The sequence below is a fragment of the Salmo trutta genome, chromosome 38 (assembly GCF_901001165.1).
Source record: "Salmo trutta chromosome 38, fSalTru1.1, whole genome shotgun sequence".
Classification (NCBI taxonomy): Eukaryota; Metazoa; Chordata; class Actinopteri; order Salmoniformes; family Salmonidae; genus Salmo; species Salmo trutta.
In genome coordinates, this window is record NC_042994.1 from 7,565,807 (window position 1) to 7,590,962 (window position 25,156).

Consider the following 25,156-nt stretch of genomic DNA (forward strand, 5'->3'; position numbering starts at 1 on the left):
ATGCAGTCATTCGTAATAACACAGTTGAGCCCTTGGCCGTCCCATATCTTATTATGCCAATTAATTTTTACGTCCTATCGGAATCATTTGGAAATACTTGTCATTATGCCAACCATAGCAGCCTATTCGATTTGCATATGGCATTCAGAACCCCGGGACTTTTACCTTTATTTCAAGTGCACAGTTCCGGGTAGTCTGACGGACACACAGTGATAAAATTCAACAAAGGTAGATATCTCAGAGCTGCGCTCTAGCTACCACAGTTGATACTTCAAACCTGGATTATAAGGAAAAAGGAGACAGCCTCGGACTGCAACATCTGTTCAAGCAGACAGCAGATTTCCCTGAATAAGCAGCACATTAACCAGGTAATTACACTCTGTGGATTTATTATTTTAAACAATTGTTTGATACAACAGGTTTAAATTGTTACTTTATCCAACAGCAGTGTATACTATTATTATTTGAAACATGGTTATATTTCTCTTAATTTGACAACACAAAGATTCACTGTCACATATGACTTCTACGTGTTTTTCCCACAATAAACTACCATGTCAACATATTTGTTAGTCAGATCTCTTTCCAGACTTTGTTGCTCTGGAAATGTGTTACTTCTACATTGCCTACTTTACTGCCATAGGGCAGCACTGAGGCACAGACCATGGCAAGACAGAAACCATATCCCTGTGTTAATAAGTAATGATATACACAGGGATAGGACAGGGGAGTTAAATAACTGACTGAAGACAGCCATTCAATCCAAAACATGTGATGTGTATTAGATAGCACAGCTTTATTTGTGAAAGGAAGATGGGAATAGCATCGAGGAATGATCTCAGAAGTCTTGTATTTTCCCCTTCTTTATACCCAAGGGGGTCTTGTTGCTAATGGCACGTTTATGTCTCGTTTCCGGTTCTCATTTTTGTAATGGCAAGCTGATTCTCACTAATTGTTTTACTGAGAATACAGTAGGAGGACCTTTCAGACCTCCAGGGGACTAAAGAAGAGAGGGACAGACAGAAACCACCGCCGGGTTAACCACTATAGAAGAAGATCAAGCCAAGGATCCCTATGTCACACTACAACAACACTGGAGAATATAACAACCCTGCCTATCATGACAGTGACACCCTGGAGATAGATAGGAGGTATGTGTGTCAACTTGTACGATTGTGTTGTTTGGATGTTTATAATTCTGCTTTAACTGGGTACAGTTAATCAAACCTCTGGGTAATGGGTAGAGGGCCTGAATGAAATGTTGAATGACAGCTCTTAAATACATTTTGGGGGAGAGGGCACAAATAACACAAATATGAGAAGTGAAGTAAAACTTAATTGTCCAGTATTAGAAGATAATTCTGAGAGGATCTTTTGTTCTGTATTTTTAAATGTAAACCATCATTGTGCTTGGTCACATCTCTAATCTCTCAATTGATGTCAGATTTTTTAGAATGCCTGTGCCATCACATATTGTAGCAGGAAACTATCCCTAAAATGAATACTGTCAAAGTGGTCCAATTCTCCTCCTTTGTGTGTTGAAGGTTGTGTTACAGTACAAGGAGTTTGTTGTCATTTTAAGTGAATGTTGTGCTAAGTACTAGAGACAGTCATGAACCTTCAGTGGTGTGACCAAAGTAATGGTATGTCTTATAAGAGTCTCACTTTATAGCGCCTCAGAAAAAAACATTATTGTCTCACGAGTGTGTGTATGAACGGACCAAGGCGCAGCATGAATATCATTCCACATATTTTATTATAATGTGAAACTATGCAAGACATACAATAAACCAAACAACAAACCGTGACGAAGAGGTGCTACATGCACTAACTCAGAATAATCTCCCACAAACACTAGTGGGAAAAACAACAACTTAAATATGATCCCCAATTAGAGACAACGATGACCAGCTGCCTCTAATTGGGAATCATACGAAAACCCCAACCTAGAAAAAAGAACCTAGAACACAACATAGAAAATTTAAACTAGACAAAACCTCAACCTAGAAAAAAGAACCTAGAACACAACATAGAAAATTTAAACTAGACAAAAACCCCAACCTAGAAAAAAGAACCTAGAACACAACATAGAAAATGTAAACTAGACAAAAACCAACATAGAAAAAAGAACCTAGAACACAACATAGAACATTTTAACTAGACAAAACCCCAACATAGAAAAAAGAAACTAGAACCAAACATAGAAATAAATAAACTAGACAAAACCCCCCAGTCACGCCCTGACCTACTCTACCATAGAAAAATACGACCTCTCTATGGTCAGGATGTGATATATTGTCTATGACAGATGTCATATGTCTATAATAATATTGTAGCATGATCTTTAGAACACCATCAACAACCTTATGAGTATAATGGTTAAGGCGTTGGACTGACCGATGCAGGGTTTAAACAACAACCCACCAGTAATGTTATCTCCTCCGTCCTTCTCTCCAGTCCTTCCAGGAAATCCCAATCCCATCACAGTAACCCCCATGGTAACCCCTACCCCAGGGATGATGGAGCCGGGGGGGAGAGGGGCAGGTCCGACCTTCAGCAGCTCCCAGGAGGGGTCCAGTCCAGCTACGACGATGCCCAGGAGAGAGTGCCCTGGGACGGGTGGCAGGAGGGGAGCTGGAGGGGCAGAGACAGCATTCCCATGGGTCTCCTTCCTCCCCGGTCGGAGAGCCCACGATGGCAGCAGCATGACCTCAGTAAGTCGATGTTTGATTGAATTGATTAATTAGACAATAGAAACAAGTAATGTACAGCCACACACCGATGTAATGGCAGTACACACGTTTTCTGATGGGAGATTGTATTGTAAACAGATCAGTGAAATATGATCCCTTGTGCTGTAGTAAGGGTAGTCTCTCCTCCCAAGATTTGGTTCCGGGTTCTGAGAGGATAGTGTGGCCATGATTTTGTTAGAATGGCAGCCTGGTTGCATAGACTAGACGTAACATAGTAAATATATATCCGTGACACTCAAATTAGTATGATATGTTACGTTTAGTATGTTTACATAAGTCCAGTATGAAGGAAGTTTGAGGTAGTTTCGCGAGCCAATGCTTAGTAGCAATAGCGCTTACGCTAGTTAGCAATTGTGCTAGTGCTAGATAGCAACTTCCTTCAAACCTTAACCCTGACCTTAACCCTAACCTTAACCCCAAACCCCTAGCCTAGCTAACATTAGCCACCTAGCTAATGTTAGCATTAGCCACTTAGCCACCTAGCTAACGTTAGCCACAACAAATTGGAATTCGTAACATATCATATTGTAATGAAACAGCAGGGAGCAGGTCTCGAACGCTCAACCTTCTAGCCCGAAGTCCAGCGCGCTATCGACTGTGCCGCAAAAGCATGCCCAAGCGTCAGAGTCGATATCCGCGCTTATAAACCCAGGGTCGTTACACTACTCCCTCCTTTCAAAGAGCGCGTCCTCGCGCTAGCTTGAGACTCTACGTCTTACAGGAACGCGCTCACCGGCCAAGCACAAGCATATCCGCTCTTATAAACCCAGGGTCGTTACAATATGCTTTGCCAATTCGTAACATATTGTTTGAATTGCAATTTGTAACATATCATATGAATTGTCATTCGTAATATATCATATGAAATGGATGGACATCCACAAATGAATACATACAGTACCATATGAAACGTAACATATCGTACTAATAGGAGTGTCTGGATTTACTTTACTATGTTAAGTCTACCCCTGAGTCCAGGTTGGGAATGGAGTAGTATTTCAGTGTGGCTGGTCTTCAGGTTCTGTGTTGCTAAGTGACTTTGAATATCTTCTATTACTTCCTGCTGTCTGTTTGGTTATGTCTGTTTGTGTTTTCAATGTTGTTATAGGTACCATATCCACCTACTTTTCAAACGCTTTTAAAACACGGAAGCCAAACGCTCAAACTATTGATACAACATCAGTGGAGGCTGCTGAGGGGAGGATGGCTCATGATAATGGCTGGAATGGAGCGATTGGAATTACATTTACGTTATTTAGCAGACGCTCTTATCCAGAGCGACTTACAAATTGGTGCATTCACCTTATGATATCCAGTGGAACAACCACTTCCACTTTACAATAGTACATCTATATCTTTTTCTTTTTTTGGGGGGGGGGGGGGGGGGGTAGAGGTATTCCTTAAAGAGGTGGGGTTTCAGGTGTCTCAGGAAGGTGGTGATTGACTCCGCTGTCCTGGCATCGTGAGGGAGCTTGTTCCACCATTGGGAATGGCATTAAACCATATGTTGATGTATTTGATACCATTCCACTAATTCCTCTCCAGCCAGTACCATGAGCCTGTCCTCCCCAATTAAGGTACCACCAACCTCCTGTGATACAACTTCCTCCGCGGTCATGCTTTATCATAATTCATATGTGCTCCACTAAAAATCCTTGCAATTGGCATGTTTCTGATAGCGAAACATCCTGACAAAATACAACATATTACTTGCCTTATGTGCCTGGACCATGTAGACTAAACTGCAGAGAGAAAAAAACATAACTGATTCAAATGATTGCCCAATCAGGCAGGCTACCGGGATGTATTCAAAACGCCAGGCTTTTGAGCGTTTTTTCAAATGGCATAGGCTATTCACTGCAGTTTACAGGCTAGACCACAGTTTTGTACTCACTTGAAAACAATAAATAACATTCTTCATTACATTGTGTTGTGGTAGCCTAGGTAGGATACATTTATTGTCCCTAAAAAACTTTAACATATGGTAGCTTTTCCAGCTGCAAACCCGGGGACTGGGAGCGAGCGCACTCAGCGCAGCTCGGGAGCCCACATAGTGTAGAGCCACCTATGATTTCGTTATCTGATTAACTTTTTTTTTATTTTGCTGTGTAAATTGACTTAATATATTCACTACAGTATTAAGCCTAACATTGAGCTTATAAATAATTGCCTAATATGCATACACTTCTACTTTAGGCTACATCTCGAGCCTGTCCGTCTTTGTTCTGTTGTGCAATTACGCACCTGGCCTCTCTACTGATAGCTATTCCTCTTAAATCTTGAGGAGTCCCAGGAAAAGACAGAGTACAAAAGCTTTTTGGACCCTTATTTCGACCTTTCTTCTTTAACCTACTTATTCAAATCACATCACTGCAGTTTACAGCCTATGGACAATACTTGTGTGCTCACTTCATAACAATAATACATTCCTCGTTGCACTGTGTTGTTGTAGCCCAGGTACAATAATGTATTGTCTAAAAACGTAGTCCTATGCCTAATCAATAATGGCACTTTGCGTGCCGGTGAACCACAGAGCGCAGCCTGGAGGACCATTTCATAATCTTGTAACGGACTTTGACAGGTAAATATTTAGACTATAGCTCTAATATTTAGCTAATGCATGGCCTAATAACTAGCTAATATTTAGCTTCTTACTTCAGCTACACATCACTAGCCTCTCTTTTCCAGCTGTTCCCGTGCGCAACAGGCTATAACAAGCCTCTTAGCCTCTCTGCAATAGGCGATTCCTCTTCTGGTGAAATCCCAGGAAAGCTATAGGCTACAAAAGCGATAGGACATTTCTTTTTATACTTTTCTTTATTTTACAAAGCCTAATAGCCTATTCAGGGAAAGAAGCAGGCTTGCTTTTACTAATTGCTGAATGTAAAACAGGCCTACAGCATAGACAATCCATTTTGTGAAGAGTTGAGGAGAGAAAGTGTGTTGGTGTGACTGATCACGTTTGGCCTGTTATGATTATAACATTGTTGCACTGATGCATTGCAAATAGTTGTACAGGACATAGCCTAGATGAGCACAGTGAAAAATAAGACACAAAGGAATTGACAACCATTAGAAAAATGGAAATCACTTGCAAACCACTTGAGCAACGAGGCAATGAGATGCTGTAAAATATCTGCAGGCTCGGCGTTTGTAGTTCAACCGCTACATTTAAATAGGAGCTACTATATTAGTTTTAATTTGGCCTAGATGTACATTGAAGTATTATTTGCAGTTGTCACTATGACAATGGACACACCCTGAAAGCACTGGTCTGAACCAGTATCTGTGTGTTAGAGACCTCATGAATGGTCTTGTGTTACCACCTTCTTAATAGGCAGTGTGCAGTAGAATTCGTTGATCAGTTGATTGACAGGTGCAGGACTGCAGAACAATAAACGATAGACGTTCCTCTAGTGTGGATGCTCACCAACATTTTATAGTTATGTAGTCTATAGTTTATCGTTATAGTTATCGTTATAGGCTTTGTGGAGGCCTTTATCTCACACACAACACAATTCACGTAATTATCACAACTTAACTACTAGTAGGTCTAGCTAACGTTTGAGAACTTGAATGAAATACATATACAATTACACTTACACTTGTTTACTTGACTTTTATACTCTACAAATTGACTCCTTCAAACAATTTACTTTAGCAAAATTGCCACATGCACGCTGCACTAGGTAAGTAAAGCAGAAATCGAATCCATCACTTCCATTGTTTGGCTGCGCCCATAGCAACGTTCGAAAATTAGGTGGATGCAATTAATGAGTCTAGTGTTCTGTTCTCCATGATGTTCAGATCACAGCGGGTACCAGATCGACCAGGCAACGCATTATGACACAACGCCTCCTGTACGACTTCCATCTGCGACTGCAGGTACTGTTCAAACCACTTCTAAAGCACATACAGTAGATTACTCTCTATTTACTTCCTTACTTTACTTCTTTAGCTTTCAGTTGGTCCCTTTGATCATAAGAACCTTTGAGGTTAGTTGTTGCACTATCCTTGCTACAGGCAGTTAGATTTGGGTATGTCATTTTAGGCAAACATTGAAAAAAAGGGTCAGATCCTTAAGAGGTTTTAAGATAATTTATGACGATCCAATGTCTAATAAAACATTACCCAAAGGTAGACGACAGGCAGCACAAGGAAGTTGGCAGAAAAATACCATCCCGGGAAACTATGGTGCTAACAATTTACAGGGCTGTATTGATTAGGGCAAAACGTAGCAAAACGTTTTACAACGAAACGTTACAATGAGCGTTTCTTTTTGGACAAGTCCAGGTAGTCCCTCCCTGTTTCAGTCTGTTTTCTTCCATTTGTTGCCTAATGAACACAATCCAGGTAATATGGTCTCATCACGAGGACTGATGATTAGGTGTTTGCTATGGACATCCCCATAGCCAACTCCTCGTTTGGCCGCCTTTCATTCCAGTTCTCTGCTGCCAGTGACTGGAACGAATTGCAAAAATCACTGAAGCTGGAGTCTTATATCTCCCTCACTAACTTTAAGCATCAGCTGTCAGAGCAGCTTACCGATCACTGCACCTGTACATAGCTCATCTGTCAATAGCCCACCCAACTACCTCATCCCCATATTGTTATATTTTTTTTGCTCCTTTGCACCCCAGTACCTCTACTTGCACATTCATCTTCTGCACATCTATCATTCCAGTGTTTAATTGCTAAATTGTAATTATTTTGCCACTTTGGCCTATTTATTGCCTTACCTCCCTAATCTTACTACATTTGCACACATTGTATATAGACTTTTCTATTGTGTTATTGACTGCACGTTTGTTTATCCCATATCCTATGTTGTTGTTTGTGTCGCACTACTTTGCTTTATCTTGGCCAGGTTGCAGTTGTAAATGAGAACTTGTTTTCAACTGGCCTACCTGGTTAAATAAAGGTGGGGAAAAAAAGAAAAAAAAACTAACCAAGAAATGTACAGATGTAGTATCTTAATTTGAGCCAGTTTGCTATAGCAGGAAAATGATCTTGCAGCAGTAGGAAATGTGAATTATAATGTGGATTATAATTAATGGACATTTTCTTAGGGTTTGATACATTTGTCTGAAATTTCAAAGTGGAAATTAGTCTTTTTAAAACCTCAAATGCACTACAGGTTTTACAGGAAAGTTCTCCTGAAACAGGGTGATCAAATTAAGTTCCGACATCTGTAGAGTGTTTGCCTCTTTAGCCTTTTATACTTTCTCAATGATTTAGCCTTAACAAAGACACACAATATGTCACAGGTGTAGCAGCGTTACTCGGTTAGCATGGTTATAATGGCTAACTCTAATGGGACAGATAAGGCTTGGGGAAACAATTTCACACTCTAAAGAGGTTCGTTTGTATTAGAGTGTGTAATCTACAGTGTTTTTTCATTGTCAGCTAGTCATGCTACTGCGTTTGTCAAAAGGATGTGAAATATAGTACACTCTTAGAAAAAAAATATGCTATCTAGAACCTAAAAGGTTCTACATGGAACCAAAGGGGTTCTACCTGCAACCAAAAAGGGTTCTGCTATGGGGACAACCTATTGGAAACCTTTTTTTAACAACCTCGATTTGGTTTAATCAAAGTTGATCATCAGCAGCTAACACTTATTTGCACAGTGTAAATATTGACTCACGATACACCCATGCAATTTGATTGCGGGGTCTCCCCTTTCAAGCCACCTAAAACCACTTCCTTGTGCAATCAAGGACCATGTCAGTGCGTGAACCAATAAACCATGATATATTGTAAGTTGTATGTGCATTCCGTTCTTTGTATGTTCACTTGTCTGCACTGTAATTATGGGAATGAATTGTGTTTGCCAAGTGAATGGGTGGACATGATCTGAAATGAATAAATAGAATGTGTAGTACTTTCTATTAGCTTAACATATTATATATCCTCTGTATTGTTAGTGCTGCGAGTAAGCCTATGATGGATGGCTTTCTATTTGTTCAACACACATTATTAAGCTCATAATTCCTCAGTAATAGCTAGGCTGTCAGCTGTGTTTAATTAGATGTCCTCATGTCTCCCAGGTCATGTTTCGATGAGGTTCAGGGGGTCGAGGAAGATGAGTCTATTCCCTGTAGGAGAGGCTGCTCTGGGCAATCTGGGCCTTTCTGAGGATGACATCAGGAATGAGATGGAAAATGGTGAGGGATGAAGAATGGAGAGCCTAGGGAACAGTCATAGAAATTAAATTACTAGAATTGTATTCCTATGGGCACAACAACTGTTAAGAATGCCTGTCCATTCTCCTTGTAGAAATATGATGTTTCTCTTTTCAATCAGTTCAGGACAATGTTATCCAAGTCATATTCTGGATACACTCACTGATTGAAGTATAAGACGTTTTTTTTATATTATATTACAACTCTGATTTTAAAGGCATACTATGATTAATAACCTCACAGATCTGTCTTATCATGTCTTTGTCCAACAGAGGAACAGATCTTGGTCAAAGAGCTGGTTGCTATGTCAACGAGGGACAGAATCAAGGCCATCCGAGACCTCCCTATGAGCTTTGATGACAAGAAACACATCAGGTACAGTTGAAGTCGGAAGTTTACATCCACTTAGGTTGGACTCATTAAAACTCGTTTTTCAACCACTCCACAAATTTCTTGTTAGCAAACTATAGTTTTAGCAAGTCAGACATCTACTGTGCATGACACAAGTAATTTTTCCAACAGTTGTTTGCAGACAGATTATTTCACTTATAATTCACTGTATCGCAATTCTAGTGGGTCAGAAGTTTACATACACTAAGTTGACTGTGCCTTTAAACAGCTTGGACAATTCCAGAAAAAGATGTCATGGCTTTAGAAGCTTCTGATAGGCTAATTGACATCATTTGAGTCAATTGGAGGTGTACCTATGGATGAATTTCAAGGCCTACCTTGAAACTCAATGCCTCTTTACTTGACATCATGGAAAAATCAAAAGAAATCAGCCAAGACCTCAGAAAAACAATTGTAGACCTCTACGAGTCTAGTTCATCCTTGGGAGCAATTTTCAAACTCCTGAAGGTACCACGTTCATCTGTACAAACAATAGTACGCACGTATAAACACCATGGGACCACGCAGCCGTCATACCGCTCAGGAATGAGAAGCGTTCTGTCTCCTAGAGATGAACGTACTTTGGTGCGAAAAATGCAAATCAATCCCAGAACAACAGCAAAGGACCTTGTGAAGATGCTGGAGGAAACAGGTACAAAAGTATCTATATCCACAGTGAAACGAGTCCTATATCGACATAACCTGAAAGGCTGCTCAGCAAGGAAGAAGACACTGCTCCAAACCCGCCATAGAAAAGCAAGACAACGGTTTGCAACTGCACATGGGGACAAAGATCTTACTTTTTTGAGAAATGTCCTCTGGTCTGATGAAACAAAAATTGAACTGTTTGGTCATAATGACCATCGTTATGTTTGGAGTTAAAAGGGGGGGGGTTTGCAAGCCGAAGAACACCATCCCAACCGTGAAGCATGGGGGTGGCAGCATCATGTTGTGGGGGTGCTTTGCTGCAGGAGGGACTGGTGCACTTCACAAAATAGATGGCATCATGAGGATGGAAATGTATGTGGATATATTGAAGCAACATCTCAAGACATCAGTCAGGAAGTTAAAGCTTGGTCACAAATGGGTCTTCCAAATGGACAATGACCCCAAGCATACTTCCAAAGTTGTGGCAAAATGGCTTAAGGACAACAAAGTCAAGGTATTGGAGTGGCCATCTCAAAGACCTGACCTCAATCCTATAGAAAATGTGTGGGCAGAACTAAAAAAGCGTGTGTGAGCAAGGAGGCCTACAAACCTGACTCCGTTACACCAGCTCTGTCAGGAGGAATGGGACAAAATTTACCCAACTTATTGTGGGAAGCTTGTGGAAGGCTACCCAAAATGTTTGACCCAAGTTAAACAATTTAAAGGCAATGCTACCAAATACTAATTGAGTGTATGTAAACTTCTGACCCACTGGGAATGTGATGAAACAAATCAAATCTGAAATGAATCATTCTCTCTACAATTATTCTGACATTTCACATTCTTAAAATAAAGTGGTGATCCTAACGGACATAAAACAGGGAATCTTTACTAGGATTAAATGTCAGGAATTGTGAGAAACTGAGTTTAAATGTATTTGGCTAAGGTGTATGTAAACTTCCGACTTCAACTGTATAGTTGTCATGTCACTGTCATAGGTCAAAAGGTGCCTGTTTTCTTTCAGTTTTACTATGGAAAGATGAACTTATTACCAGGGGTAGTAAAATAAATACTATGTACAAGGGTAGGTAGGGCATTGAGTGTGCAGTTATGTAGGCTTGCAATGCTTGCAAGATCATTGGGGAGAATAGTCACACACACAGACACACACACACAGACACACACACACACACACACACACACACACACCTTCTTGCAGTATGCGGGTAAGGAAGAAGTGTTTACCATAAGCGCATCGCATCGGCCAAGTCCAAAGTTTACAGCCACACAGCCAGCCAAGAGCACTGTGCAACTTTTGACAGGTCATATATTTTATGAAGAGATAACGCTGTGATGTGCGTATGTTATTATCATATGCTACATAACTGTATCAGACTGTAATCTTTATGTTTGTTTGATCTCATATCTCCTAGGGGCCAAGTATTGGCGTTGAAATCATTCAAAAAGTCCCGGCAACTGAACTGCTTTTCAGACTGCTCGACGTCTGTCTCACTGGTGAGCAGTTTGACTCTCTGACATCTTTGTGTGTCCTCCTGTCCTGATGCCCAACTTTACTTCCTGTGTGTCCTTGTACTGCACAAGCAGTGCCCTATTAGACTATGGCAAAGTGCAACACTTCCTGTGGTTGGCTATCACTAAATCATTATGCCTTTTATGAGTAATACAATTTGCCAGGGTGACATTCTGTCTCTACATTCAGCGACACTTGAACATTGGCAAAAGCAGAAACAGACTGCCACCATGCCGGCTACAATACAATAACTTTCTACTTACATTGAACATTATTACTGTTCCATCATCCACATCCTCTATTGACAATTATACCTATTCTATGACAACTGTGCTATGAAATCTATGACAGTGCATTTGTGACATACAAGACCCCCACCACTGTTCTCAGACCAGTCTTCCCTCGCAGGCTTTCCGCAGGTGCGGTGCTAACATGACTTTAGCCAGGCAGACCCTGGAACTGTGGCGGGGTACCATGAAGGAGGTCGGTGGTAAATTTGGCACGGGGGTCCTCTCCTACTTCAAGTTCCTAAAATGGCTGCTGATGTTCAACATCTTCTCCTTCCTGGTCAACTTTGGTTTCATCACCATCCCGCAGCTCATCTATCACCCCACACCAGACATCCCCACTGGGGTCAGCTTCAAAGGCCTAGAGATACTGACCGGAGCGGTTTGTTGTTGTTTACTATTCACGCTACTTCTAGTAGAGGCTTTTGAATGAATCATTCCATAGCAGCATACACTACTAACTTGATCAACATATTTGTTATACTACACCCCGTACTGTAAAGTCAGCATACAGTGAACAGTTACTGTGTGATAAAAAATGTTTTATTTTGATGTATCTATTTTCCCCACAGGGTTATTTCAGCCACACAGTGATGTATTATGGCGCCTACAGTAATAAAACACAAGGAACAGGGGGCTGGCCTGAGTACAACATGCAGCTGGCCTACTTCCTCACCATAGCAGCCTACATGGTGTTGTGTGGAGCCGCCCTCATCTACAGGTCAGTATGGGATGGGACTGCACAGCATAGTCCACAGTGATCATGTAACAGTAACATTGTATTGACCACTATTAACTCTGCTTTGGACTGTCATTTATGTCGTGCATAGTTTGGTTTCCATGTGCTTCTTCATTGGTTTCAAGTGCCAGTAAATCATTTATCAAAGACAGTTGATCTCACATTTATGATGTCAATCAAATCACCAATGCCATGACATTCACATCATACCTTCATGATATTTATTTAACCTTTCCTTCATGTTGTAATAGTGCAGTAAAGTGACCCCTGTTCTCTCTCTTTCTCTCTGTCTCTCTCAATTCAATTCAAGGGGCTTTATTGGCATGGGAAACATATGTTAACATTGCCAAAGCAAGTGAAGTAGATAATATACAAAAGTGAAATAAACAATAAAAAAATATATATATACAGTGTTGTAACGATGTGCAAATGGTTAAAAATGGTTAAACACTTCTGCAAGCAGGCCTTTCTAATCGACCTGGCCGGGGTATCCTGGAATGACATTGACCTCATCTCGTCAGTAGATGATGCCTGGCTAAAAGGGCCTTCCTCACCATCTTAAATAAGCATGCCCCACTCAAAAAATGTAGAACTAGGAATAGATATAGTCCTTGATTCACTCCAGACCTGTCTGCCCTTGACCAGCACAAAAACATCCTGTGGCGTTCTGCCTTAGCATCAAATAGCCCCTGTGATATGCAACTTTTCAGGGAAGTTAGGAACCAGTATACACAGGCAGTTAGAAAAGCTAAGGCTAGCTTTTTCAAACAGAAATTTGCATCCTGTAGTACTGACTCAAAAAGTTCTGGGACACTGTAAAGTCCATGGAGAATAAGAGCACCTCCTCCCAGCTGCCCACTGCTCTGAGGCTAGGAAACACTGTTACCACCGATAAATCCACTATAATTGAGAATTTCAGTAAGCATTTCTCTACGGCTGGCCATGCTTTCCACCTGGCTACCCCTACCCCGGTCAACTGCCCGGCACCCTCCACAGCAACCCGCCAAAGCCCCCACCATTTCTCCTTCACCCAAATCCAGATAGCTGATGTTCTGAAAGAGCTGCAAACTCTGGACCCATACAAATCAGCCGGGCTAGACAATTTGGACCCTCTCTTTCTAAAAGTATCTGCCAAAATTGTTGCAACCCCTATTACTAGCCTGTTCAACCTCTTTTTCGTATCGTCTGAGATTCCCAAAGATTGGAAAGCTGCCGCGGTCATCCCCCTCTTCAAAGGGGGTGACACTCTAGACCCAAACTGCTACAGACCTATATCTATCCTACCCTGTCTTTGAAAGCCAAGTTAACAAACAGATTACCGACCATTTCGAATCCCACCGTACCTTCTCCGCTATGCAATCTGGTTTCAGAGTTGGTCATGGGTGCACCTCAGCCACGCTCAAGGTCCTAAACGACATCATAACCGCCATCGATAAGAGACATTACTGTGCAGCCGTATTCATCGACCTGGCCAAGGCTTTCGACTCTGTCAATCACCACATTCTTATTGGCAGACTCGACAGCCTTGGTTTCTCAAATGACTGCCTCGCCTGGTTTACCAACTACTTCTCTGATAGAGTTCAGTGTGTCAAATCGGAGGGCCTGTTGTCCGGACCTCTGGCAGTCTCTACGGGTGTGTCACAGGGTTCAATTCTCAGGCCAACTCTCTTCTCTGTATACATCAATGATGTTGTTCTTGCTGCTGGTGATTCTCTGATCCACCTCGACGCAGACGACACCATTCTGTATACTTCTGGCCCCTCTTTGGACACTGTGTTAACTAACCTCCAGACGAGCTTCAATGCCATACAACTCTCCTTCCGTGGCCTCCAACTGCTCTTAAACGCAAGTAAAACTAAATGCATGCTATTCAATCGATCACTGCCCGCACCTGCTCGCCCGTCCAGCATCACTACTCTGGACGGCTCTGACTTAGAATACGTGGACAACTACAAATACCTGGGTGTCTGGTTAGACTGTAAACTCTCCTTCCAGACTCACATTAAGCATCTCAATTCAACATTAAATCTAGAATCGGCTTCCTATATCGCAACAAAGCATCCTTCACTCATGCTGCCAAACACACCCTCGTAAAACTGACCATCCTACCGATCCTCGACTTCGGTGATGTCATCTATAAAATAGCCTCCAACACTCTACTCACCAAACTGGATGCAGTCTATCACAGTGCCATTCGTTTTGTCACCAAAGCCCCATACACTACCCACCATTGCGACCTGTACGCTCTCGTTGGTTGGCCCTCGCTTCATACTCGTCGCCAAACCCACTGGCTACAGGTTATCTACAAGTCTCTGCTAGGTAAAGCCCCGCCTTATCTCAGCTCACTGGTCACCATAGCAGCACCCACTCGTAGCACGCGCTCCAGCAGGTATATCTCACTGGTCACCCCCAAAGCCAATTCCTCCTTTGGCCGCCTTTCCTTCCAGTTTTCTGCTGCCAATGACTGGAACGAACTGCAAAAATCTCTGAAGCTGGAGACTCATATCTCCCTCACTAGCTTTAAGCACCAGCTGTCAGAGCAGCTCACAGATCACTGCACCTGTACATAGCCCATCTGTAAACAGCCCATCTATCTACCTATCTCATCCTCATACTGTATTTATTTATTTATCTTGCTCCTTTGCACCCCAGTATCTCTACTTGCACATTCATCTTCTGCACATCTACCATTCAAGTGTTTAATTGCTATATTGTAATTACTTCGCCACCATGGCCTATTTATTGCCTTAACTTACCTCATTTGCACTCACTGTATATATCCAATCAAATTTATTTATATAGCCCTTCGTACATCAGCTGAAATCTCAAAGTGCTGTACAGAAACCAGCCTAAAACCCCAAACAGCAAGCAATGCATGTGAAAGAAGCACGGTGGCTGGGAAAAACTCCCTAGGAAAAACTCCTGAGAAAGGCCAAAAACCTAGGAAGAAACCTAGAGAGGGACCAGGCTATGAGGGGTGGCCAGTCCTCTTCTGGCTGTGCCGGGTGGATATTATAACAGAACATGGTCAAGATGTTAAAATGTTCGTAAATGACCAGCATGGTCAAATAATAATAATCATAGTAATTGTCGAGGGTGCAACAAGCACGTCCGGTGAAACAGGTCAGGGTTCCGTAGCCGCAGGCAGAACAGTTGAAACTGGAGCAGCAGCATGGCCAGGTGGACTGGGGACAGCAAGGAGTCATCATGCCAGGTAGTCCTGAGGCATGGTCCTAGGGCTCAGGTCCTCCGAGAGAAAGAAAGAAAGAGAGAAGAGAGAATTAGAGAGAGCATATTTACATTCACACAGGACACCGGATAAGACAAGAGAATACTCCAGATGTAACAGACTGACCCTAGCCCCCCGACACATAAACTACTGAAGCATAAATACTGGAGGCTGAGACAGGAGGGATCAGAAGACACTGTGGCCCCATCCGATGATACCCCCGGACAGGGCCAAACAGGCAGGATATAACCCCACCCACTTTGCCAAAGCACAGCCCCCACACCACTAGAGGGATATCTACAACCACCAACTTACCGTCCGAAGACAAGGCCGAGTATAGCCCACAAAGATCTCCGCCACGGCACAACCCAAGGGGGGGCGCCAACCCAGACAGGAAGACCACGTCAGTGGCTCAACCTACTCAAGTGACGCACCCCTCCCATGGACGGCATGGAAGAACACCAGTAAGTCAGTGACTCAGCCCCTGTAAAAGGGTTAGAGGCAGAGAATCCCAGTGGGAAGAGGGGAACCGACAAGGCAGAGACAGCAAGGGCGGTTCGTTGCTCCAGCCTTTCCGTTCACCTTCCCACTCCTGGGCCAGACTATACTTAATCATAGGACCTACTGAAGAGATAAGTCTTCAGTAAAGACTTAAAGGTTGAGACTGAGTCTGCGTCTCTCACATGGGTAGGCAGACCATTCCATAAAAATGGAGCTCTATAGGAGAAAGCCCTACCTCCAGCCGTTTGCTTAGAAATTCTAGGGACAATTAGGAGGCCTGCGTCTTGTGACCGTAGCGTACGTGTAGGTATGTACGGCAGGACCAAATCGGAAAGATAGGTAGGAGCAAGCCCATGTAATGCTTTGTAGGTTAGCAGTAAAACCTTGAAATCAGCCCTTGCCTTAACAGGAAGCCAGTGTAGGGAGGCTAGCACTGGAGTAATATGATCACATTTTTTGGTTCTAGTCAGGATTCTAGCAGCCGTATTTAGCACTAACTGAAGTTTGTTTAGTGCTTTATCCGGGTAGCCGGAAAGTAGAGCATTGCAGTAGTCGAGCCTAGAAGTAACAAAAGCATGGATTAATTTTTCTGCGTCATTTTTGGACAGAAAGTTTCTGATTTTTGCAATGTTACGTAGATGGAAAAAAGCTGTCCTTGAAGCAGTCTTGATATGTTCTTCAAAAGAGAGATCAGGGTCCAGAGTAACGCCGAGGTCCTTCACAGTTTTATTTGAGACGACTGTACAACCATCCAGATTAATTGTCAGATTCAACAGAAGATCTCTTTGTTTCTTGGGACCTAGGACAAGCATCTCTGTTTTGTCCGAGTTTAAAAGTAGAAAATTTGCAGCCATCCACTTCCTTATGTCTGAAACACAGGCTTCTAGCGAGGGCAATTTTGGGGCTTCACCATGTTTCATTGAAATGTACAGCTGTGTGTCGTCCGCATAGCAGTGAAATTTAACATTATGTTTTCGAATAACATCCCCAAGAGGTAAAATATATAGTGAAAACAATAGTGGTCCTAGAACGGAACCTTGAGGAACACCGAAATTTACAATTGATTTGTCAGAGGACGAACCATTCACAGAGACAAACTGATATCTTTCCGACAGATAAGATCTAAACCAGGCCAGAACTTGTATATAGACTTTTTGTTTTCTTTTGTTCTACTGTATTATTGACTGTATGCTTTGTTTATTCCATGTGTAACTCTGTGTTGTTGTATTTGTCGAATTGCTACGCTTTATCTTGGCCAGGTCGCAGTTGCAAATGAGAACTTGTTCTCAACTAGCCTACCTGGTTAAATAAAGGTGAAATAAAAAAAGTACAAAAGGGAAATAAATAAACATAATAATAAATAAAATATGAGTTGTATTTACAAGTGTACGAGTCTGCTGTTAATGATAATGCGGAGGATTTTCCCAAGGTTGCTGTTAACACATATCCCACGGTAGTTATTGGGGTCAAATTTGTCACCACTTTTGTGGATTGGGGTGATCAGTCTCTCTGTCTGTCTGTCTGTCTGTCTGTCTCGCTCTCTCTGTCTGTCTGTCTGTCTGTCTGTCTGTCTCGCTCGCTCGCTCTCAATTCAAATTCATGGCTTTATTGGCATGGGAAACACATGTTAACATTGCCAAAGCAAGTGAAATAGATGATAAACAAAAGGGAAATAAACAATACAAATTAAAGTAAATATTACTCACATAAGATCCAAAAGAATAAAGACATTTCAAATGTCATATTATGCCTATATACAGTGTTGTAGCGATGTTAATGTACAAAAGGGAAAATAAATAAACATAAATATGGGTTGTATTTAGAATGGTGTTTCTTTTTCACTGGTTTCCCTTTTCTTGTGGCAACAGGTCACAAATCTTGCATTTTTTCCAATATGTCAAGTAATTATCTTTTTGTTTTCTCATGATTTGGTTGGGTCTAATTGTGTTACTGTCCTGGGGCTCTGTGGGGTCTGTTTGTGTTTGTGAATAGAGCCCCAGGACCAGCTTGCATAGGGGACTCTTCTCCAGTTTCATCTCTCAGTAGGTGATGGCTTTGTTATGGAAGGTATGGGAATTGCTTCCTTTTAGGTGGTTGTAGAATTCTTCATGCATTATTGTGTGCTCAAGGGCAACAGTGTCTAGATGGAATTTGTATTTGTGGTCCTGGCGACTGGACCATTTTTGGAACACCCTTATTTTGGTCTTATTGAGATTTACTGTCAGGGCCAAGGTCTAGCTGAATCTGTGCAGAAGATCTATGTGCTGCTGAAGGCCCTCTTTGGTTGGTGACAGAAGCACCAGATCATCAGCAAACAGTAGACATTTTACTTCAGATTCTAGTAGGGTGCTGCGGACTGTTCTAGTGCCCTCGCCAATTTGTTGATATATATGTTGAAGACGGAGGGGCTTAAGCTGCATTCCTGTCTCACCCCACGGCCCTGTAGAAAGAAATGTGTGTGTTTTTTTGCCAATTTCACCGCACGCACTGTTTGTGTACATGGATTTTATAATGTCTTGTGTTTTTCCCCCAACACTACTTTCCATCAATTTGTGTAGCAGACCCTCCTGCCACATTGAGTCAAAGGCTTTTTTCAATCAACAAAGCATGAGAAGACTTTTCCTTTGTTTTGGTTTGTTTGTTTGTCAATTAGGGTGTGCAGGGTGAATACGTGGTCTGTTGTATGATAATTTGGTAAAAAGCCAATTTGACATTTGCTCAGTACATTGTTTTCACTGAGGAAATGTACGAGTCTGCTGTTAATCATAAGGATTTTCCCAAGGTTGCTGTTGACTCATATCCCACGGTAGTTATTGGGGTCAAATTTGTCTCCACTTTTGTGGATTGTTGACCTCCTCCCTCTCTCTCTCTGCAGCATGGCCAGCTCGTTCAGGAAGAAGTATGTCCTTGCAGACTCAGGCTTGGGTGGAGCCTGGCAGCTTCTGTGTAGCTGGGACTTCAGTGTGACTAACGAGAGAGCCGTACGACAGCGCAAGAACAATCTGCGCATTCAACTCAAGGTCACTTTCACTGTAATCTTGGAAACCAGAACCAAATCTTGTGTGAGCTGGCCAGTTATTAGGCTTTTACAAGCGACTAATGTCACTGTTTTTGATAAACTATTACTTTAGCTTTGTTGACTTCATTGCCATCTCATTACTGTAGCTTTGTTGACCTCATGGTCATATCATTACTGTAGCTTTGTTGACCTCATGGCCATATCATTACTGTAGCTTTGTTGACCTCATGGCCATATCATTACTGTAGCTTTGCTGACTTCATTACCATATCATTACTGTAGCTTTGTTGACCTCATGGCCATATCATTACTGTAGCTTTGTTGACCTTATGGCTATATTATTACTGTAGCTTTGTTGACCTCATGGCCATATCATTACTGTAGCTTTGTTGACCTTATGGCTATATTATTACTGTAGCTTTGTTGACCTCGTGGCCATATCATTACTGTAGCTTTGTTACAAGAAAGAATGTAATATCGCTGAACAAATCCCACATTTGCAAGACTAGATAAATGTCCAGTACTTGTGACTCAGTACTTATCTGCTCTTCCATACATAGAATACTCTGCACTCTGACTTGTTAGGGGGCCCAAATAGGATCTCTCTCAGATAACCAACTGTGAAATAACTTTGAAATAATGTTTCCATTCCCCTCCAGGAGTCCTTATCAGAAAAGGTCCAGGTGGCCCTGCTACCTCTGACAGAGAGGCTGAAGCACTACGGGGTCTTCCTGGGTACCTGGCTCCTCTCCACGGGCATGGCCTTGGGCTGTGGCGCCAGTGTCTACTTCCTGTGTCAATATGACAAATCGGTATGGTACATTTTATTAACTTTTATATAACCAGGAAGTCCCATTGAGGAAGTCCCAAGGGAGATCTTACATAAACGTTGTGACACGATGGCACTTTGCTACCTTATAAAGCTTGTGTTGTTAATGTATGATCCCGGGATCAGCTGACCCTGATCCATCTAAGTATGATGAAGACCAGGTGGTGATTAGTTGAATCAGGTGTGTTAGTGCTGGGCTAAAACAAATGCCTGCACACTGTGTAGCTCCAGGACCAGTGTCGATGACCATGGTATAAGACATACCCTTGTGTACAGTAATTCAAAGTGTGTCATAAAGTCTGTGTGTACCTGAGCATATCTGAATCATATAAAATCAATACAATACTACTTTCCTGGCAGTACAGGGTGTGGTCTTTATAATGGTGTTAGTGGGACATCATTGCTACACTTCCACCAAATTATTATTATTATATCTTTTTTTCAATTTAACCTTCATTTAACTAGGCAAGTCAGTTAAAAACAGGGGAAACACCTGTCCTTAGATCAGAACAAACTGACCTACTATGGTATCTTTCCAGCGGACGAAGCAGTCAGCGGACCAAGCTTCCGGCTCTCTCCTGGAGGAGGCCGCTACTCTCCTCCTCCCCTTTGTGGTGTCCCTGATCAATCTGGTCATCCCTCTCTTCTACTCTCTGTTCAAAAAGATAGAACACTACTCCAACCCTCGCATGCAGGTCTATGCCATCATAGTCAGGTTAGAGATGGATACAAAACACATTTAAAAATAGAAAAAAGTTTAGATACACCTACTCATTCAAGGGTTTTTCTTTATTATATATTTTATATATTTTGATTTAACACTTTTGTTGGTTACCACATGATTCCATATGTGTTATTTCATAGTTTTGATGTCTTCACTGTTATTGTACAATGTAGAAAATAGTAAAAAATAAAGAAAAACCCTGGAATGAGTAGGTGTGTCCAAACTTTTGACTGGTACTGTATATTGAAATCGATTGATCAAAACTATTTGCTCAGTGATCAATTTAAAGCTATGGATGAATGAAATATTACAGTAATGCGTAAATTCTAAATATGCTTAAAATATCAGGAAAAAACAAAGGTCATAAACTGTACAATGTTTTAGAAGACTGATGTTTTCAATGCTGTTTTGAATGCCTTTTTCCTTTTTAGAAATGTCATTCTCAAGATGTCCATTCTGGGTATTCTCTGCTACTACTGGATGAAGGATGTGGCCGATACATTTTCAGTAAGTTCTTTTAAAACTTCCGGTGAAATTGCAGAGCGCCAAATTCAAATTAAATTACTATAAATATTTAACTTTCATGAAATCACAAGTGCAATACATCAAAATAAAGCTGAACTTGTTGTTAATCCAGCCACCGTGTCAGATTTCAAAAAGGCTTTACGGCGAAAGCAAACCATGGGATTATCTGAGGACAGCGCTCAGCGGACAAAACATTACATACAGTTACCAGCCAAGTAGACTAGTCACGAAAGTCAGAAATAGCAATAAAATTAATCACTTACCTTTGATAATCTTCATATGGTTGCACTCAGAAGACTCCCAATTACACAATAAATGTTCGTTTTGTTCGATAAAGTTCCTCTTTATATCCAAAAACCTCCATTTTGTTGGCGCATTTTGTTCAGTAATCCAATGGCTCAAATGCGGTCACAAGATGCAGACGAAAATTCCAAATAGTATCCGTAAAGTTCGTAGAAACATGTCAAACGATGTTTATAATCAATCCTCAGGTTGTTTTTAGCCTAAATATTTGATCATATTTCAACCGGACAATAGCGTCGTCAATATAAAAGATAAACCACGAAAGTCACGCTCTCGGGATTGCGCACCAAACAGGTTGGGGAATTTCCACTGGCCTCTCATTGAAACTGCTCATTCTCCCTCATTTTTCAGAATAAAGGCCTCAAACAATGTCTAAAGACATTGTTCACAGCTAGTGGAAGCCATAGGGAACGGAATCTGGGTCTTATCCCTTTAAATGGTGGATAGGCTTTCAATGGAAAACACCAATTTCAAAATAATAGCACTTCCTGGATGGAGTTTCCTCAGGTTTTTTTCGCCTGCCATTTCAGGTCTGTTATACTCACAGACATTATTTTAACAGTTTGGAAACGTTAGAGTGTTTTCTATCCAAATCTACCAATTATATGCATATCCTAGCTTCTGGGCCTGAGTAGCAGGTAGCAGGCAGTTTACTTTGGGCACGCTTTTCATCCAAAATTCCGAATGCTGCCCCCATCCCAAAAAAGTTGAACCAAATCACATGCATGCTTTCAAAAATGTTTTTGATTGTCATTAATATCTACTATATGTTCATTCACCACTTTGATTACAATCGTTTGTCTTAGTGCTGGGAGTCCATCGTAGGACAAGCCTTGTACAGATTGGTTATTGTGGACTTCCTCTTCATAATGTTAGGATCCTTCTTTGGAGAGTTCTTGAGCAAGTGAGTGGCATTTTCAAAACACATTTTCCCATAACGTGTTCCCGTAAAGCTAAAAATGCTACAGTATGCAGTAGAATTCTATATTGTAACTCATCTTTCTGTTTTGAGGGAAAGTTTCAATGAGGCATCACATAAGGGTTCATTGAAAAATGCTCTTCTGTAACTCCTTTCTTCTTTTCTCCACCAGTGTCATTGGGACTAAATGCATACAGAGCCTGGGAGTTCCAGAGTTTGACGTTGCCAGGAATGTCCTTGACCTGATCTATGCACAGACCCTTGCATGGTACTGACGTTATTTCATTACACTGTACTCTACTGTACTGTACTGTACTCTACTGTACTGTACTCTACTGTACTGTACTGTACTCTACTGTACTGTACTCTACTGTACTGTGCTCTACTGTACTCTACTATACTTTGCTCTAATGTATTCTACTCTACTGTACTCTACTGTACTGTGCTCTAATGTACTCTAATGTACTGTGCTCTAATGTACTCTACTGTACTGAACTGTGCTGTCCTCGACTCTAATCTCTGTTCATCTATAGCTCCATCTACTTTCATAGTAAAACATAACACAGTACTGTGGATGAGACATGGACAATTCTTATAAGCATGTTTTTCTGTCTGCAGGATCGGAATCTACTTCTCTCCCCTCCTCCCAGTGATACAGATAATCAAGTTCTTCATCCTCTTCTACCTAAAGAAGGTAACCTGTTCAGTATGGTTCTTCATCTACCTAAATAAGGTAACCTGTTCAGTATGGTTCTTCTACCTAAAAAAGGTAACCTGTTCAGTATGGTTCTTCTACCTAAAGAAGGTAACCTGTTCAGTATGGTTCTTCTACCTAAAGAAGGTAACCTGTTCAGTATGGTTCTTCTACCTAAAGAAGGTAACCTGTTCAGTATGGTTCTTCTACCTAAAGAAGGTAACCTGTTCAGTAGGGTTCTTCTACCTAAAGAAGGTAACCTGTTCAGTATGGTTCTTCATCTACCTAAATAAGGTAACCTGTTCAGTATGGTTCTTCTACCTAAAGAAGGTAACCTGTTCAGTATGGTTCTTCTACCTAAAGAAGGTAACCTGTTCAGTAGGGTTCTTCTACCTAAAGAAGGTAACCTGTTCAGTATGGTTCTTCTACCTAAAGAAGGTAACCTGTTCAGTAGGGTTCTTCTACCTAAAGAAGGTAACCTGTTCAGTAGGGTTCTTCTACCTAAAGAAGGTAACCTGTTCAGTATGGTTCTTCTACCTAAAGAAGGTAACCTGTTCAGTATGGTTCTTCTACCTAAAGAAGGTAACCTGTTCAGTAGGGTTCTTCTACCTAAAGAAGGTAACCTGTTCAGTATGGTTCTTCTACCTAAATAAGGTAACCTGTTCAGTATGGTTCTTCTACCTAAAGAAGGTAACCTGTTCAGTATGGTTCTTCTACCTAAAGAAGGTAACCTGTTCAGTATGGTTCTTCTACCTAAAGAAGGTAACCTGTTCAGTAGGGTTCTTCTACCTAAAGAAGGTAACCTGTTCAGTATGGTTCTTCTACCTAAAGAAGGTAACCTGTTCAGTATGGTTCTTCTACCTAAAGAAGGTAACCTGTTCAGTATGGTTCTTCTACCTAAAGAAGGTAATCTGTTCAGTAGGGTTCTTCTACCTAAAGAAGGTAACCTGTTCAGTAGGGTTCTTCTACCTAAAGAAGGTAACCTGTTCAGTATGGTTCTTCTACCTAAAGAAGGTAACCTGTTCAGTAGGGTTCTTCTACCTAAAGAAGGTTACCTGTTCAGTAGGGTTCTTCTACCTAAAGAAGGTAACCTGTTCAGTATGGTTCTTCTACCTAAAGAAGGTAACCTGTTCAGTATGGTTCTTCATCTACCTAAAGAAGGTAACCTGTTCAGTATGGTTTTTCTACCTAAAGAAGGTAACCTGTTCAGTATGGTTCTTCTACCTAAAGAAGGTAACCTGTTCAGTATGGTTATTCTACCTAAAGAAGGTAACCTGTTCAGTATGGTTCTTCTACCTAAAGAAGGTAACCTGTTCAGTATGGTTCTTCTACCTAAAGAAGGTAACCTGTTCAGTATGGTTCTTCTACTTAAAGAAGGTAACCTGTTCAGTATGGTTCTTCTACCTAAAGAAGGTAACCTGTTCAGTATGGTTATTCTACCTAAAGAAGGTAACCTGTTCAGTATGGTTCTTCTACCTAAAGAAGGTAACCTGTTCAGTATGGTTCTTCTACCTAAAGAAGGTAACCTGTTCAGTATGGTTCTTCTACCTAAAGAAGGTAACCTGTTCAGTATGGTTCTTCATCTACCTAAAGAAGGTAACCTGTTCAGTATGGTTTTTCTACCTAAAGAAGGTAACCTGTTCAGTATGGTTCTTCTACCTAAAGAAGGTAACCTGTTCAGTATGGTTATTCTACCTAAAGAAGGTAACCTGTTCAGTATGGTTCTTCTACCTAAAGAAGGTAACCTGTTCAGTATGGTTCTTCTACCTAAAGAAGGTAACCTGTTCAGTATGGTTCTTCTACTTAAAGAAGGTAACCTGTTCAGTATGGTTCTTCTACCTAAAGAAGGTAACCTGTTCAGTATGGTTATTCTACCTAAA

General features: G+C 41.4%; 1 protein-coding gene across 4 annotated transcripts in view; it reads left to right on the forward strand.

Annotated features, from left to right (window-relative positions):
* LOC115178134 (transmembrane channel-like protein 5) overlaps positions 1–25,156 on the forward strand; it is a 30,076-nt gene continuing 4,920 nt past the window's right edge. The window contains exons 1-16 of one of the 4 annotated variants that reach the window (XM_029739169.1): positions 1–368; positions 966–1,151; positions 2,458–2,714; positions 6,561–6,638; positions 8,804–8,920; positions 9,211–9,313; positions 11,410–11,491; positions 11,916–12,176; positions 12,367–12,515; positions 19,139–19,283; positions 19,942–20,094; positions 20,651–20,826; positions 21,267–21,342; positions 22,470–22,567; positions 22,755–22,850; positions 23,201–24,182. In XM_029739169.1, coding sequence (XP_029595029.1) covers positions 1,075–1,151; positions 2,458–2,714; positions 6,561–6,638; positions 8,804–8,920; positions 9,211–9,313; positions 11,410–11,491; positions 11,916–12,176; positions 12,367–12,515; positions 19,139–19,283; positions 19,942–20,094; positions 20,651–20,826; positions 21,267–21,342; positions 22,470–22,567; positions 22,755–22,850; positions 23,201–24,182 — 2,850 coding nt within the window. In that variant the 5' untranslated portion in view covers positions 1–368; positions 966–1,074. Of the gene's footprint in view, positions 369–389; positions 1,152–2,457; positions 2,715–6,560; positions 6,639–8,803; positions 8,921–9,210; positions 9,314–11,409; positions 11,492–11,915; positions 12,177–12,366; positions 12,516–19,138; positions 19,284–19,941; positions 20,095–20,650; positions 20,827–21,266; positions 21,343–22,469; positions 22,568–22,754; positions 22,851–23,200; positions 24,183–25,156 lie in introns of those variants that run through there. The other 3 variants (XM_029739167.1, XM_029739170.1, XM_029739168.1) reach the window with 3 other exon arrangements.